Source organism: Apiospora phragmitis, assembly GCF_038363925.1.
Source record: "Apiospora phragmitis strain CBS 135458 chromosome Unknown utg000006l:1.0-5683423.0:1.0-5690449.0, whole genome shotgun sequence".
NCBI classification, from domain to species: Eukaryota; Fungi; Ascomycota; class Sordariomycetes; order Amphisphaeriales; family Apiosporaceae; genus Apiospora; species Apiospora phragmitis.
In genome coordinates this window covers 4586189-4602312 of record NW_027117404.1, presented here as the reverse complement: position 1 = coordinate 4602312, position 16124 = coordinate 4586189, and the positions used below count along the sequence as shown (strand labels likewise).

The 16124-nt window shown below is 53.1% G+C and overlaps 10 protein-coding genes across 10 annotated transcripts; 5 read left to right on the top strand and 5 right to left on the bottom strand.

Moving 5' to 3' along the window:
• Positions 1 to 905: 905 nt before the first annotated feature.
• On the top strand, positions 906 to 1666 carry PG994_006637 (GPI-anchored cupredoxin; the record flags this gene model as incomplete). The annotated part of the gene is made up of 2 exons (XM_066858046.1): positions 906 to 1160; positions 1337 to 1666. 2 exons carry the CDS (start codon positions 906 to 908, stop codon positions 1664 to 1666), a joined length of 585 nt encoding a protein of 194 aa, XP_066717315.1.
• A 734-nt stretch (positions 1667 to 2400) lies between these two features.
• On the bottom strand, positions 2401 to 2675 carry PG994_006636 (uncharacterized protein; the record flags this gene model as incomplete). The annotated part of the gene is made up of 2 exons (XM_066858045.1): positions 2401 to 2587; positions 2623 to 2675. The coding sequence occupies 2 exons, from the start codon at positions 2673 to 2675 to the stop codon at positions 2401 to 2403; spliced, it is 240 nt and encodes a 79-aa protein (XP_066717314.1).
• Positions 2676 to 4571: 1896 nt separating this feature from the next.
• On the top strand, positions 4572 to 5175 carry PG994_006635 (protease inhibitor; the record flags this gene model as incomplete). Its single annotated transcript, XM_066858044.1, has 2 exons — positions 4572 to 4695; positions 4757 to 5175. 2 exons carry the CDS (start codon positions 4572 to 4574, stop codon positions 5173 to 5175), a joined length of 543 nt encoding a protein of 180 aa, XP_066717313.1.
• A 548-nt stretch (positions 5176 to 5723) lies between these two features.
• Positions 5724 to 7187, top strand: PG994_006634 (uncharacterized protein; the record flags this gene model as incomplete). The annotated part of the gene is made up of 3 exons (XM_066858043.1): positions 5724 to 6671; positions 6736 to 6973; positions 7045 to 7187. 3 exons carry the CDS (start codon positions 5724 to 5726, stop codon positions 7185 to 7187), a joined length of 1329 nt encoding a protein of 442 aa, XP_066717312.1.
• Positions 7188 to 8203: 1016 nt separating this feature from the next.
• PG994_006633 (serine carboxypeptidase) lies at positions 8204 to 9685 on the top strand (the record flags this gene model as incomplete). The annotated part of the gene is made up of 1 exon (XM_066858042.1): positions 8204 to 9685. The coding sequence occupies one exon, from the start codon at positions 8204 to 8206 to the stop codon at positions 9683 to 9685; it is 1482 nt and encodes a 493-aa protein (XP_066717311.1).
• A 986-nt stretch (positions 9686 to 10671) lies between these two features.
• Positions 10672 to 11719, bottom strand: PG994_006632 (uncharacterized protein; the record flags this gene model as incomplete). Its single annotated transcript, XM_066858041.1, has 3 exons — positions 10672 to 10834; positions 10925 to 11393; positions 11476 to 11719. 3 exons carry the CDS (start codon positions 11717 to 11719, stop codon positions 10672 to 10674), a joined length of 876 nt encoding a protein of 291 aa, XP_066717310.1.
• A 982-nt stretch (positions 11720 to 12701) lies between these two features.
• PG994_006631 (uncharacterized protein) lies at positions 12702 to 13037 on the bottom strand (the record flags this gene model as incomplete). Its single annotated transcript, XM_066858040.1, has 1 exon — positions 12702 to 13037. The coding sequence occupies one exon, from the start codon at positions 13035 to 13037 to the stop codon at positions 12702 to 12704; it is 336 nt and encodes a 111-aa protein (XP_066717309.1).
• A 714-nt stretch (positions 13038 to 13751) lies between these two features.
• On the bottom strand, positions 13752 to 14555 carry PG994_006630 (uncharacterized protein; the record flags this gene model as incomplete). The annotated part of the gene is made up of 1 exon (XM_066858039.1): positions 13752 to 14555. One exon carries the CDS (start codon positions 14553 to 14555, stop codon positions 13752 to 13754), a length of 804 nt encoding a protein of 267 aa, XP_066717308.1.
• A 30-nt stretch (positions 14556 to 14585) lies between these two features.
• PG994_006629 (uncharacterized protein) lies at positions 14586 to 14948 on the bottom strand (the record flags this gene model as incomplete). The annotated part of the gene is made up of 1 exon (XM_066858038.1): positions 14586 to 14948. One exon carries the CDS (start codon positions 14946 to 14948, stop codon positions 14586 to 14588), a length of 363 nt encoding a protein of 120 aa, XP_066717307.1.
• A 504-nt stretch (positions 14949 to 15452) lies between these two features.
• On the top strand, positions 15453 to 15780 carry PG994_006628 (uncharacterized protein; the record flags this gene model as incomplete). Its single annotated transcript, XM_066858037.1, has 2 exons — positions 15453 to 15483; positions 15614 to 15780. 2 exons carry the CDS (start codon positions 15453 to 15455, stop codon positions 15778 to 15780), a joined length of 198 nt encoding a protein of 65 aa, XP_066717306.1.
• Positions 15781 to 16124: the final 344 nt, after the last annotated feature.

The window sequence follows — 16124 nt, the reverse complement described above, 5'->3', positions numbered from 1 at the left end:
AGTACAAAACTAGGTTACCCCACACCTACAGCTGAACTCCAACTTCATGATACCTCCAAAAGTTGGCCAAGACTGCCGGTGAGATCGAATGGTAGCGATGATATTACCAATTGGAACGAGGAAAAGGAACCCGAGAGAATGAAACAGGTCGCCATGGTTTTTTCGCCTCGAAGCTCCCCAAGTACGTGGTAGATTACTGAGGACCAGGCCCTAGAGGCAATCAATGCCAATGCCGATGGTGCCGATGGTGCCGGGATTTGCTCAGCTTATTGGGGGTCGTGATATTTGTTTCCCGGTTTCACCAGAACAAAGCCCAGGCGGGTGGCTGAGCTTCGGAACCTCCAAGCCCAACTACCTAACATGCCATTCCAACCAATATGGGTGGCGGCTATTATGCCAACCCAACCTTAACATCATGGAACATTGTTTGTCTGGCCCCCTCAACCCCAAGGGGGCGCAAGGGGCGGCATGATGAAGATGTTCTAAGAGGTAGATCAGTGCGTGCCGTGCCGAATTGCCTTTGTTGCCAATAGGTGGCATTGGCTGATCTTCTCGGCGTTGATCAGCCAGTCAACGGAACCGCCTGTCCCGGATACAGCAATGCCGTTTCGCAACCTAGAACACCATTGGGCCAGGGACCGTGAAACCTTTCGTGCACCAGGCTATCGAAAGTCAACCTTCGTGGCTGACGCCTGATAGGCACTCGCTCCCGTGTTGGAGGCAGCCAGTGCTGGTGGCGTACTTGTGTTATAAGAAAGAAGAAGTTATCCTCCCATGTCATTCACATTCCTGAGCAAGCCTTTATTTACTTCCTTTGCATCTAGAAACCATCTTCGAGTGTTATATCATCTGTTACTTACCTCAACAACTTCTACCCATACCTAACTAAATAACTACTCGTTACGATGAAGTCCTTCCAGATACTAGCTACTGTCGCCGCCGCTGCTATGGCCAGCGCCAAGACCATCCGCATTGACAGCGGCCCGATGCTCGAGTTCAAGCCCGATAATATCATGGCCGAAGCAGGTGACATGCTCGAGTTCCATTTCTATGCCAGGAACCACAGCGTAGCGCAGGGCGACTTTGCCAGCGCCTGCCAGCCCGTCAAGACCGCCGGCTTCTTCTCCGGCTATGTCCCCGTCATGGGCACGAGCGAATCTGTAAGTGTCAAACGAGCATTCCCCTCCTCTTCCTACACTTCCTTCGTATTCTTCTTCGGGTAGGGATAGAGAAATTCCTTGCTTGATCGACTACCCCCTATCAATCACCTGTATCCACTTGTGTCCTCTCTTTTCTAGCCTAAACATTTACTTACCATCCCCCTCTCAACCCACAGGAATCCGTCTTCACCGTCAAAGTCAACGACACCAAGCCCATCTGGTTCTACTGCACCCAGGGGCAGCACTGCAAGGGCGGCATGGTCGGCGTCGTGAATGCCCCTCAGGGCAAGACCCTGGACATGTACAAGACGGCCGCGGCGGCGACCAACGGCCCCGCGGGCGCCGCCGTCATGGCCTTCGGCGGCACCATGGCCATGGCAGGCTCAGCAAACGCGACCGAGGGCAGCGGCAGCGATGGCAAGATGAACTCGGCGGACGGTGGCGTCCGGGCCACCAGTGCGGGTGTCTTAGCTGCCATGGCTGGCTTGGTGGTGCTGATGATGTAGAAGCATACAAAAAGAAGTTGTATGCAGGCTTTGAGCCTTTTCGCGATTTACTTTGGAAGCCAGGAAAAATATCTGGGTACATCATGGCTAGAAATTATCATCGATGGACAGAGGAACCAGAATACGAATATAATGCTTGAACTTTACTTACTGCCACCCTGATGAATGAAGGGAGTGGGAAAGCTACTTTATGGAGGCTCTGATGCTGGCTACATACCTCATACCTGTATGCGCTTGGATACGCTTACCTGTCTTACGCCCGCATAAACACCCATCAGTGGAGAATCCGTTGGCAACTGATATGTATGATCGTTAGCAATTGGAAAATAATGTCAATACATCATAGTCATCCCATGGTTGTTGTACAGCAGTAAAGTTGAAGAATCCGAGTTTGTGGTATTAGGTAAGAACCTACGGCATCCTATCTCTACTTTCTAGTGCCGACGGGCGTATCAATTTCAAATCACCCCCATCAAAAAGCAAGCCCACGCATCCTCCTTCTTAAGACGACTTGCATCAAGTCTGAACTTCCTGAAAACCAAGTCTGCTGATATTCTGAGTGCAACTCTCCACGACCCAACACCTTCACCATGTGCTCTTTAACAGCTCTGACATCTAGGGAATCTCGATAACAGGTGGGTAGGTGAAAGTATGATATTTGCTGGCGAAAAGTGTTGGGTACGAGGTCACGATCATCGCGTGTGAAGACAGGTAGGACACATCATGCGTCAGATTTAGTGCTTGGCCTGCTCCTTGTGGACGTCAGCAGAGGTGTTGTGCTTCTGCTCGTCGACCTTGTCGCCGACGGCGTCCTTGGCAGCGCTGAGACGGGTGGTGACGCTGGCGTTGCCATCCTTGGCGACCTCTTTGTTGGCCTCCTTGGAACCAGTGCTCACGGCGCCTGTGATGGTAAAGTCAGTACTGGGGCACAATGAAAACACTACCAAGCATGTTACTTGCCTTGGGCGGTCTCGGAGACGTAGTTAGCGGCGTTCTTGATGGTATCCATGTTATCGTCGTTGGGGGTTTGTAGCTGGCGGCTGTTGCGTCGGTGTTGACGAGGGTGTAGGATGGCGTTCAAGAAGCTAGACTTCCGACGAGGAGTGGTGGGCTGGGTAGTGGTAGAACTGAGTTGACGACTACGCTGAAGAGGGTGGTGGTGACTGCTGTTGCGAATTGCGTTTTGATGAGCTTCAAAGGCGTTGTTTTGGTCAACAGTTTTCTGGTGTGTAGTCTGGGCGTTGCTGAGTGCAGTAGTACCAGTAGTATTATGAGCGGTAGTAGAAGGCATATAATTCATGGTGGGAGAGGGCAATATATATACTTGGGTTGATGACAATGCAGGACTGTTTGTTGATGGAGCCTGAATGGTCAATGGTCACATGCGAGGACTGTCTAGGGCCGCTCGAGCTGGTTGGGCGGACCAAGCTCACACCGGGTGATTGCAATTGCCTTGACGATGCAAGTAGCAGCAGGAAGCTGCAGCTTGCGATGCCAGAAGCCGCGCCATTGGGTGAAGATAGTATGCAGCAGCAGCAGCAGCTGGACCGAGACCAGCAGGAGGTTAGTGAGGTTAGTGGTGAGAAAGCGTCCTTTCCCTGTACGTGGAGGGGTCGAAAAAGCAACCTGGATGGGGAAGCCGAGGCACGCCACAGGCGTAATGGCAATCACGATTCCCACGAAGAAACACGATTGATGAGGTCATTCGATGCCACCCGCTATCGTGCTTACCTCCCAAAGGTATTCGCAAAGGTGTAAATGCCGCCTAGGAATCATTTAAGCGGCCTCTTTCCCCACGAAGCTTCGGCCAGGTCTCGGCCACGTGCTTCGCCTTAGCGTTCTGACTACTCAGAGACCAGCCCAGGCCCTAGGCTGAGACCAAGGTACGGTGAAAAGGAGCATCGTGAAGCATTGAAGCATGCACCCGCCTGGCCTATCGTCGTCTGCTGGTCTGAGACTCTGAGCTCGTTCGTCATGGCTACTTCCAACTCGAAACCTTGCACATGTTTTGCTTTTGGAGTTGGGGTAGGAATTGGACCTGTGAGAACAGTGATCGCTGCAAGTGTGGCATTGGAGTGGCATCGCCGTATCGCCCATAGCGGCAGCTTTGGCAGGTGCATCTGGCCAGTAGTCCAAGTAGCCTACCTAGCTTCTAGGTACTGTAAGCCACAGGAGCCCATGGCAAATGGCTAGGTAATGGCCAACACATGAGCGAAGCCTCTAGCGCTGACCCCTCATGGTATTAGTCAGGTTCCCAAAGTTTGGTGGGCGACTTCTGGACTCCTCAACAATAAGGGGCAATGACGTCATGTCGACGGCGCGAGTGATTGGCGATACGCGTGGTCAGCGCGATATTGGAATCATCCCGTTTTTAGCCGGGGTAGGTTACTGGTATTGGATTCCAGCTGCTGCTTCGGTCGTGGATGCGACGATGACCATGCATCGTCCAATCCAACACCAATGGTCGCCAGTACTGCATGATTAATACTCAGACTAGACTTATCAGTGCATTCCAGTCTCAATGGTGTTGGCCGCCATTGATGCGTATCATTGTGTAGCCCTCTCGCTGTACGATTGAGATCCTTGTCCACCTTACTACCTGAAGCTATTGGAGAATAGCTACTTCTCCAAGGTGACTCCAAGGATGGGTGGAAATAAGACGGGACAAGTTGCGTGACACTCACTAGGTAGGTATTCCAGCAGCCGGCCTTTATGACATATCTCCTTATCTCCGCATCGGAAGCGGAACGGCCACCAGAGAAAAGCAACATTTGACGACATAAAACCTAGATAAGAGCTCATACATGATACGAGGGGTGACACCTGAATATCACCTGGGCAAGATATATTCTTCACAAATCCAACCTTCACCTTTGATTCGAGAAATAAGAGATATTAAGCTACGATGCCTGCGAACAAAAGTGTGGATAAGGCTTTGGCTGCCTTCAAAAGCGACACGTCCAAGACGCTTGGCCTCACGGTAGGCAAGCATACAGGGTTTGAGCCGGGGACGTATATACCAAAAGCGGGTATGTATGCAGACTGTAGATGAGACATGGAGGACCAACGCGATTGACAAACGAGTCGCAGATGCGCAATCGCCGCCGGAGATCCTGTATGCAGCAGCATCTCCCGACAAGACCTACCTGATCATGTGCCTGGACATCGACGCCCCGTTCAAGTCGCTCCCCGTCCTCGGCCCCATCTGGCACTGGAGTCAATCGGGCGTGAAGCTCTCGGGCACCACCGCCTCGACGCCCGGGAAGCTGGAGTGGACCGAGCCCCCCGTGGTGAACTACATTGGACCCGCGCCTCCGCCGGGCGCCGCGCCGCATCGCTACGTCTTCTTCTTGTACGAACAGCCGGAGGGTTTCGATGCCATGGCGCACGCACCGGCCAAGGGCAAGGAGGTCGGAAACGTGGCGCGCATGTGGTTCAGCTTGGATGATTGGGAGGCCAAGGCTGGGCTGGGTGAGGTGCTAGCGCTGAACTATTTCGAGAGTAATTAGAAGGCAGACACATTGTTGTACACGAAGAATTGAAGTTGCTCGGTTTATCTCGCTTGCTGAATTGATAAATTTCCTCCTGGAAATGTATGCACACAGAGCCAGGTGAAAGTTTGTCTTGCTAACCCTGAGAAGACTTGCATCAGTTCATCAAAGCTGTAGGTTAGATGGCTGCCATCTAATAGTTCATGATAGCCAACAGCAGCGACCAGATAAAGGCAGCTTTGACCTAAGGAAGTGAGGGGGATCACGTGGAAGTCACGTGAAGGCCACAACCGACTTCAATCAATCGTGGAATTAGCATTGAACGATCAATTGGCTTCGCAGTATCTCGAAAAACAAATGTATAACGTGCTGCAAGTGTTCTGCTCCCTTGAGAATGGCGTAGCGTGGCTGTGAGTACTCCAATTGCTTGTGATTGATGTATTCAATGTTGCTGTCCTACTGACACCAATGCAATGGCCAGGTCTACTCGGCGGGCAACAATCGTCACATCTAAGCACTAGTTGATTACGTATCTGCCTCGGGCTGTATCAAATAAATTTCGTATAATGGAGGAAAACAAGGTAGAGGAAGAGAGGCCGCAGGGTGGTGGTGCGATGTCAGTCAAAGTCGGGGAATCCATTTTGGCAGCCACACAAAAGCCCGAGAGCAGTGCCTCGGGAAGCGCATCAAGGCAACTTATGAGTGCATTGAGCTCGCAACCCCGGATGCCTTATACCCCCCAGTTCTCAGCAGCGACAGAGATGATTCTCAAGCGGATCAAAGGAGGAGAACCGACGAGCTTCAACAACGCCGTCTCCCCCGCCTCCGCAGCGGGTGTCAGCCAGTCTACATACGAAGATGCTAAGAACCGTCTTGCTATGAGCATGAAGACCACCCTCACGCTACCCATGCCCTCCTCATCATCTCCTGCGCCTGCGCCTACGCCCAGCCTATACTCGCATAGCACGGCCACTTCGAGACCTCCATCTGGAAGTACTTCAAAACCCGCACCGCCTGCCAAAGGATCCAACAAGAGAGGCAAAGCCCAAAAAGGTGGCAAGCGCAAGAAGATCAAGGGTGAAGAAGATTCATCTTCGAGCCTTAGTGAGCTGTCTGATGTAGAGGGCGACGGCGGCGCGTTCCCGGACCCGGCCGCACCCACTATGACCAAGTCCGGCCGCCAGGTACAAAAGCCGACCCAGTTCACCCCGGCACAGGCAGCCACAGCATCCAAGAAGAAGCACTATGGCAAGCGGACCCCGGAACAGGCCCTCTGCAAGGTTTGCACGCGCGGGCTGAGCCCGGCCACCAACCAGATCGTCTTCTGCGACGGCTGCAACGTCTGCTGGCACCAGCTCTGCCACGACCCCTACATCGACGACGAATTCGTTAGCGACGAGAGTCGGTCGTGGTTTTGTCGGGGCTGCATCGCGAAGAGGGAAAAGCAGCTGGCGAAGAAGAAGTCCGTGGACGGGTTCAAAGGTGTCAGTTGGGCCACCAAGAGTGCAGAGCAGGTGAGTTTGGTCAACTGCTACCTACGCATTTGGGAAAGCCGGTGGCTTATTGATCGTGTCACAGAAACGAAATTATCTCTCCAGCTTATCGCCTGCTCAACTCGTCAATGTGGCCATGTACGCCCTCGAACTTCATCCCGACCTTCCCATCTTCCCGGCGAATGAGAACGGCGCCAAGCGTGAACTGGCAGCTGCCCTCGTCGGTCCTGGCACATACTTGCCACTAAACGCCAGAGCCGAGGCAAGTTCCAGCGAAGTGGGAGGGCCCGTATCTTTTGGGCCGGCCCAGAATAACAGCCAAAGTAACCTGGAACAAGCGAGGAGGGAAGGCTCGGAAGACTCGATCCCGCCCTCTTGGCCGAAGGTCGGACAGGGGTCCTGAAGGGCCTCCAGCCGAAGGAGGAGGATTTGCAGGACAAGGACGATTTCGAGGCGTTCAGCGAGGCGGTGTACGATGCTACGGGCAAGAAGATCGGGGAGAATGGAAAGGTTATAGGTCAAGGCGAGCCTGCATGAGGAATTGCCAGTTCGTTCCCACCGTCGTTCCAAGTGTGCGTGCGGGCTTGTTGGTTGTCTGATGCAGCAGCTAGCGTCCTTGGTACCTATGACCCTTCAAAACCGATTACAATGGCACATAGTCGACTACTTGCTGTATATAAATCATCATTACACACCATACATGCTGCCAATTTCGCGTTGTGGATTGGTTTGAATTGCTGCCACCTAATGATGCGGAGGAGGAGAGCCTTTTATCTCGGCTGACTTGAATTGTCAAAGGTGGAGTGCCCGGCTGCGTGGGATGCAGTGCTTAACCTACAATGATATTACACAGACAAGGCTACATAACCGTTATTATTATGGTGGTATCGCCGCGCCACTTGGAAACGTGGTGATCTCCGCGTCGGCTGCTACAGGGGCTCGTGCCGCCTCGCTGTTCGGCCCTTGGCGCATGCGTACCCATCCCCTGAACCAAACAGCCCGGTATCCCAAAAAGACGCGATATCAGTTTCTCTCTTGGGCTATGATAGTTGGATCCTTGATGGAAAGTATTGATAGGTGTGTCGTGCAGTGTTTCGAGGAAGTGTTGCGATGCATTTCGTTCTTGAATCCTGCTGCTTTTTATGTGGTAGGAAGAAACAGGACTGTATCCCGTTCAAATGAAGTCTGCTAGAAAGAAGCTATCCAAATTATCTCACACTTTTCTAATAATCATCGGGATATGTTTTCTAAAATTGCTCTGTCCAGTACCATTGATCACAGAACGTCTGAAGCTTTCAGGGGTAAGGTATTCATCAACTGAGTAATGTTATTGCATGTTAGCCAGGCCTGCTGATCGCATAGAGTCATATCTATGAATTTGTACAGTAATATGAGCTACGATAAGCATGGGTGGGCCTAGACCGTCTCGGGTAGAGGACCCAGACCATGAAACAACATGCCGCCCATTTTATTCCATCAACAACTTCAAGCTCTTATCTTTTTATCAAAACATAATCTAGCTTCATCATCCGAATCGGTATAGAATTAACAAGATGATGCTGCGTGCATTTACCGCAGCATTGTGCGCGCCAGGCGTCATTGGCGCCATCTTCCAAGGGGAGCAGCAGCAGGCGCCGCTGTTGACCACACCCAATGACGACTCCTCGGCTAGCGCTGGAGTCGTCACACACGAAGCTCATCCCCACCATAGCTTAAGCTTCACTGCTCACTCTGGCGGGCAAACCACCACGTCCAGCAGCGACGACAAAAGACCCTTCGATCTGGACGTTTGCCCTGGCGCCACTGCTGGATATACCGGTTATCTCAACTCGGGCAGTAAGCACTTCTACTTTGCCTATTTCGAATCCCGAGCCAGTCCCAAGGATGACCCGTTGGTTATGTGGATCAATGGCGGCCCAGGCTGCTCCAGTATGACCGGCCTGCTCATGGAGCTGGGCCCCTGTACCATCGATGACGGAGGCGAATCGGCGCACGAGAACAAGGACAGCTGGATCAATGCCGCCAATGTCTTCTTCCTGGACCAGCCGATTGGTGTTGGCTTCTCCTATTCCGACAACAGCTCCGAGCATGCCCGAGGTACCTTTGCCGCCAGCGAGGACATCTACGCCTTCATGCAGCTATGGTACAAGGCTTTCCCCGAGTCTAGGTCGCTCCCGTTTTCGATTGCCGGTGAAAGCTACGGCGGCCACTACATTCCCATCTTTGCCGGCCACATCAATGACATGAACAAGATCTCCCCGCCCGAGCTGCAAATCCCTCTAGAGTCTGTCCTGATTGGAAATGGCATCTTTGCCGAAACGGTACAGTCCACATCATACTACGATATCTCGTGCACAAACGCCACGGGTATTGGCCCCATTCTGAAAGATGGCGCTTGCAAGAAAATGGCAGCTTCCGTTCCACGATGCGAATACTTAATGAAAGCATGCGAAGAATACCCAGACCCCATTGTGTGCAAAGGCGCTTATGATTTCTGTGGCTCAGAGCTCCAGAACCCATATTTCCACTCCGGCAGAAACTTCTATGATGTTTCCAAGCCCTGCGTGGGCCCGCTGTGCTACCCGATCATGAAGTCCATCACGACGTTCTTGCGACGCGACAATGTTCGCAAGGCGTTCGGTGTCAACCCGGACACTCCCAAGTTCGAGGCCTGCAGCGACAAGGTTGGAGACGAGTTCCGAAGAGCCAATGACGGACTTATCGACACACGACCGTTTGTGGCGGGGCTACTTCACTCTGAAATCCGTGTGTTGATCTACGTCGGCACTTATGATTGGATCTGCAACTTCGTCGGCAATGAGCGAGTCTTTGGCTCATTGCCTTGGAAAGGCCTGGCAGACTTCAAGTACCAACAGGAGAACAACAAGCAAGTATGGGAGGGCGGCCTCTGGTGGGAGAGTGGCATGCTGCGTTACGTTCGCATCAACGGTGCCGGACACATGGTACCTTTTGACAAGCCGAAGCATGCCATCAACATGTTCAGCGCTTGGCTCAACAAGAAGCCGCTGGTATGAGCAGGAACCACATGGACCTCCAACCGCCTGGGCTCTCGAGGACGCGAATCATTCCGGCTGAGTTTCTGGTCACGGCGGAATGACTGCTGCTAGATGTATCAAGAAGACAAGACTAGTGGCAATCTCAGGATAATCCTTATACTCCATACCCCAATTCTCGAAACTCAGGCCCAGCCAGTGGGGTGCTACGGCGCAAGTGACAACAATGAGCATCGCGCATCGACTTGAATCCGGGAATAATGTACGCAGACTCGTATGTTGCACCGCACTGTGGAATCACGTTAACGATCAGTTTGTGTCACCGCAATACCCGGCTGGGAAACATCATTGAACCGTCAGAGTATGATATTCGGTGGGTAACAATTTAGAGTTGTCGCGTCGTCTAGCACGAAACACTTATGAACAATTTCATCAATTAGTGACAACGGCCAGGATAGCAACAGACTTTACGACTCGTGCCTTTCACTAATTGTTTCTTTTATCTGGGTCTAGAGAGGGATCACATCTCAACATAGGATTTGACTATGACCTGGCGACGTGTGTGAGATGGGGGTATTATAGTTCCGCTTCATCATTACGCTTGGCATTCTCGAGATGCGTGGTCCGTCCCGGCTAACAGCTCACAGGGCATCTTTCATGGCAATTGGATATGGAATGACCTCCTTCATGGTAGAGCGTGTCGTATCTATGGATATCGTCACATGCAATCACTAACACTCCTAGCATAAGGCACAGATGCTGGGAACGTCGTACGTCGGGCAACTACGTAGTGACAACAACAATTACGTGACCACTCCGACTCCAACTCATCACAATGCTGGATATAAGGGTGGAAGAAGCCGGTTCAGTATCTGGTTTCTTCTGTATCCTTCCTCATCGGACAATCTTCAGCATATCTACCCCCCCTTATCACAACACTTGACTGGCTGTACATCGACCACCACCAAGAGTGAAACGACAAGATGCGTGTCAGCACCGCGAACGTCCTACTGCTGCTCACCGTAGGCAGCATAGGATCCGTCATCCCTCGCAATGAGACGGAGGCCTTCTCCCTGCTGGTAAGGCAGGAGGGCGGCGGCGGAGCCAAGTCGGAGGCGACGAGTGCTCAGTCGGTAAGCAAAAGCAACCCCAAAAGGGCCCAGCCCCCATCTTTCAAGTAGAGATACTGAGCCCATCTGTGTATCGTAGCCTGAGACGGCAACCCCGAAACCAGCTCCCGAGGCGTCGGCCAAGAGTCACGAGAGCGAGACTAGTGCCGCAGCAGCGGAGACTGCAGCTCCCGCCACTGTGGAGAGCAAGCCACCAGCCGCGGAGTCGGCAAAGAGCCACGAGAGCGAAACTAGTGCTGCGGCGGCAGAGACTGCTGCTCCTGCTCCTGCTCCGGAAACCGCCGCTCCCGCCCCCGCGGAGACTAGTGCGGCAGCAGCGGAGACTGCTGCCCCTGCCCCTGAGGAGTCCAAGCCACCAGCTGAGGCGTCAGCAAAGAGCCATGAGAGCGAGACCAGTGCCGCTGCAACGGAAACTGCCGCACCCGCTCCAGCACCGGAAGAGACCAGCGCCCAATCACCCGAGACAGCCGCTCCCGCCCCTGCTCCCGAAGAGACCAAGCCACCAGCTGAGGCATCGGCAAAGAGCCACGAGAGCGAGACCAGTGCTGCTGCAGCGGAAACCGCCGCTCCTGCGCCTGCCCCTGAGGAGACCAAGCCGCCTGCAGAGGAGAGCGCGAAGAGCCACGAGACCAGCGCCGCGGCACCCGAGATAACTCCCCGCAGAAACCAGTGCCCAATCACCCGAGACCGCCACCCCTGCCCAGGCTCCTGAGGAGACAGGAAAGTCGTCTCCAGAAGCGACCAGTGCCCAGTCACCCGAGACTGCAGCGCCCGCACCCGAGAAGTCCACGTACGCCGCGCAGCCCGAGCAGACCTCTGAGGTGTCTCCGGAACAGACCACCTCGGAACAGCCCGTTCCCCTCCCCACGCAAACATATGGCGCATCCAACAAGATGGCGAGGATGTTGCGGGCGGCGAGAAACATCACACTGGTATAAAAACATAAAAACACATTCGCGTATTATACCCCAATGCGCCTGGCATAGATGAAAGTTCAAGCTTCATGTCAGCAGTTATTACCCTCTTCGATTACCCCCTTTGATCAGCTTCAACTACACGGGGGAAAAGTTCTTGTCGTCTCACGTCATGCCGCTCATTACATCTACTTCGGTCATTCGAAGCCTTTGATAGCATCGGTCATTCTACCCAACACGGTGGGAATGGGTGGGTGTGGATGAGGTGTGGATGAGGTGTTTGGTGATTGATTTTACAAGTCGCTCATTACTCTGTACATAGGTTATAACTTACATTCTTAATAATATGAAACATCTTGCTTATGGAGCACCTGATCATGCAAACACTGAATGATCATGTCAGCTGACGAAAGTGATTTCGTAGTTGGCGGTCACAAGTCTGCTATCAAGTTCAAGCCATTGAAACTGACATCAAGCCAAGTACAAGATTCTCGAGGGAAAAGACTGAAATGATCTGGACACTGCTCGCTATTCAAAAAGGTATGTCGCTTCCAACCCATTGCAAAAAGGTATGTCGCTTCCAACCCATTGCAAAAAGGTATGTCGCTTCCAACCCATTGCAAAAAATAGATACATCGAATTCGCCCAACATGTCGCTGGGCAGGTTGCTCAAAAGACGCACTCAGCCAAATGGCCATTCATCCGCCCGGGTTGCCCCTCAACACACTGTTTTCCTATTCCCGAGCCGCGCCGTTCGTCATGGCTTCATCACTCATCATCATAAGTATGGGTAAAAGAAGCGAAAAGTACATGTGTCAACGCGTGCGGCGACATACCAAGTCGCGCCAAGCTACGACGAAAGCAAAACCAGAGAGAGCCCCTCCTCTCTACTCTATCCAGTAAAGTACAATGCAGATCGATCAACAAGTAAATAAGGGATGTTGCTGCGAAACTGCTGTGTAATATGTGGTGTGGTATGCATTCCTGAGTAACCTAGACGCTCTTCCGCGTCGTCCGGCTGTTCTTGCCGTCGGTGCCGCGCATCTTCTTGGTGCCGGCGGCCTTCTTGCCGGGCTTGCGGGTGACGGTGCCGACGACCTTGTCGGCGACGCCCTCGACCTTGTCGCTCAGGTGCGACTTGCGCTTGTGGTGGGTGTTTGGGGCGCGCGAGCCAGCGGCAGACGACTTGGTGACGCCGCCGCCGTTACGCTTCGTCGTCGTCTTGGTAGTGGTAGTGGTCTTGTTTTGGCGCTTGCGCTCCGGGATCGTCGAGACCGCGTTGTGGACGCGGGGCTTGGAGTTGCCCGTCGTGGAGCGGGTGGAGGCCATTACTTTTTCTAGAGAGTGCGTAAGGCAGCGGCGGCGCTGAGCTTATTTGGTGCTGTAGTGGGGTTTGGTGGAAGCTTCTAAAGAAGTAAATACAATGGATGGGATTCTGCCGTCACGTGGGTTTCGCTCAAGATGTAAGATGTAAGATGTAGATGGAAAGAAACTGATGCGATATTATCAGGAGAAATAATTTGGGAAAACAGAAAGGAATTAAATCTCGGTATTTCTCTCTATTCGAAAAACCTGATATTGTTTGTGTCTTTTCGCGACGGGGGGAGCGCATGAAACTGGGCCATCGCGTTGCTTGCGTGTATCGAGATCTGGGATGGGCGTTATGACGTAGCTACAGTGCTGGCCCTGGGGGTGGGTGGTGCTGTAGGCAGGTCGATGCGCTATTGGCCACCAGGGGTCACTGATTCTCTGGCGGGTGGGTGCGCTGGAGCACACGCCAACAATCAACACACACGTCTGTCTGTCTGTAAGTACTCCACGTTCTAATGCTCCCTTTACATAACAACGCGCAGGCAGTATAGACCGGGAATAACAGCACCCTGAATAGTGAGGTTATCGATCGTCTGGCTGCTATTCTGACCTGATGAGGGATGCACTCCAAACAGCACACGTTATTACGAAAATGATAATCTGCTTGTCGGCATTATTCCCGGGCCTAGTATCCCCCCCACCTATCAAGTGATAGGCATGAATGCCTCGACTCTACATATCAGCAGGAAACATGGGCATTAGCTCCCCTGGATGATTGAACCAGCGCCGCTGACGTTCGAGCCAGCTGGGTGTCAGATTATTTCCGCGGTTTCGCTGTGGTGGTGCCATCTCTCGAGTCGGCCACAACATCAACAATCGGCAAGTGAGGCGAGGCTTGATCCCCTTCTCCGGCCACTCGCGGGCAGGGCCGTATTCCTCCTCGAGAGCCGCTTTCCTGATCCGGTCCAGCGGCGGCCTGCCCTTCCCTTGCACCCGGTACGCCTTCCCCTTGGCGAGGAAATAGATGTCGCTGGCCTTACTCTGGCCGGGGTAGAATGTGTTGATGTCGCTGTTGTTCACGAGGTAGAAGGTGCACCACGTCTGGTCTCGAAGCCCTCGCGAGGCTCGGGTGGCGGCGGGCTCGTTGCCGGACAGGATCGCGCCCCGGCTGCGGCGGAACGTGTGCAAGGTCTTGCCGCCAAAGAACTCGAGCCACGTGTTCCGGCGCGGTGCCTGACCTGGAAGGGAGGGCGGTGCCGGGGTTACCTTTGCGTCGAAACTCCTGCCGTTCAAGTCAGGCTCGTATTCAAACGCTACGTGCCTAGTGGCATCTGCTGTCGGCGGCGAGAGGAACTCGATGATGTCGGCAAAGCTTGTGTCGTAGCCCCATTTCTTGTTCATGTCCGGCCGGATGCAGACCAGATCAAGGCCTTGGTTGATAAGCAGCTTCACCTTATGCTTCCCGACCTGGATGCTGAGGGGCACGCGTCCATGAAGCTTCGTCGTCCAGTTGCTTTGGACGTATCGGTTCCACATCTTCACGGCCACTTGGTTGATTCGCCAGAACTAAGTGCCCCCTCGGTAGATGGTGGTGTGCCCGTCCGTCCAAGAGGGTGCCTTCTTCCGCTGGTTCTCGTAGCCGGGGGCGCTCAAGGTCACGCTCCTGGTCGACTTGCACTCCCGAACGTCGCGGTGCCTTTGTATAAACTGCTTTCTCTGGTCCTTGTCCTTCAGCTCGGGCATGGGAATCGCTCGGAAGAAGATGATGTGGTTCATGGGGTGATCGAAGACCTCGTTGATGTCGGTGTCCTCAAACGATTTTGATGTTCCGATGCAGGACTTGATCGCATGGACGTGATCCTGGATGGCATATCCCCAAATCTGGTAGCGAATCTTCTTGGGAAGATTGCTGAAACACGTGAATGTCATGGCGAACAGGAGTTTCTCTTTCTTCCAAGTAACGGACAACAGATTGCACTAGAAATTAGGGATAAGAGTGGACTGCATGAAAAAGAAGGATTTGGAGTTTCAATGCCGAGAAACATGGTCGACTTGAATGGTATGTATCCACCTACATCTTCGGATGCTTGGGCGTTTAGGTTTGGCAAGTATCTGGCTGCGAATGAAGCTTCCTGTTCACGGTGCGATACTTTGGTACAGGTTGTACCTAGGTGTTCTGCCCACCAGCTGTATCGTTCATCATGTGTCTTGTTTGGTAAGAGGAACTCGACGTGATGATGATGATTACGAGTTCAATATCTCTCTGAATGCTGATATTATGGAGAGTGTAGCTACAACTTCCTTATCTTAAATGACTTTCAGTACATCGCGCTCAGGGATCGACCGTGGGGAAACAGCTCAAGGATGAGGCGGGACAAGCTCTGTGAAGCGGAGCAGGAAGAAGGGAAGGGGACAGTCATTGAGCCGCCCATCATGACCATGCTGACGATCCTCCCCTTCGTGGGTAGAACTGCTTCGCAGATCTGGACCCCTGAGACCTTCGCATGCATGGCGTAGCCGCTCGAGACGGGGAAAACATTGCGGGCCTCGGACTACGAGATCTACGACGACCCCGACTCGGCCCCCTTTGCCAGTGCGGGGCCGATGGGCGGCAAGTCCCTTCAACACGGGCAAGGGCTTCAGGGACATAGCCCAGAAGCGCTACGACGAACATCCAGAAACCTCTGCTCTGGACAAAGGCTCCAAAGAGCAAGAAGATGACGTGAAGGAGTCCATGGCCTTGATTTGCGATTGGATTTGAAGGGTTCTGAAGACCCGACTTGGTGTTTTTCTCTGGTTATGATGGTTTTCCCCCTCTGGAGTGATGTTTGAGGGAACCGCGTTTTAGTCACTCGTTTCTCATCGCATCGTGTTGCCTTTCGTTTGGTTGACATGCCGGGCACGCTTGCTTCGCTTATTAATCGAATCTTGATACAAAGTTAGAAAGAACCGCGTTACTCTATCACATTGCTAACATGTTACAGTCTGATACGCTTGTTGCTCAGAGCTGGGTGTTTGTAATTGGGATGTTGGATCTCCATGTCACCAGGGCCCGTGAGGTAGACTGCCTGCCTGAGTGCTAAATGCTCGTTGTCGTAGACATGA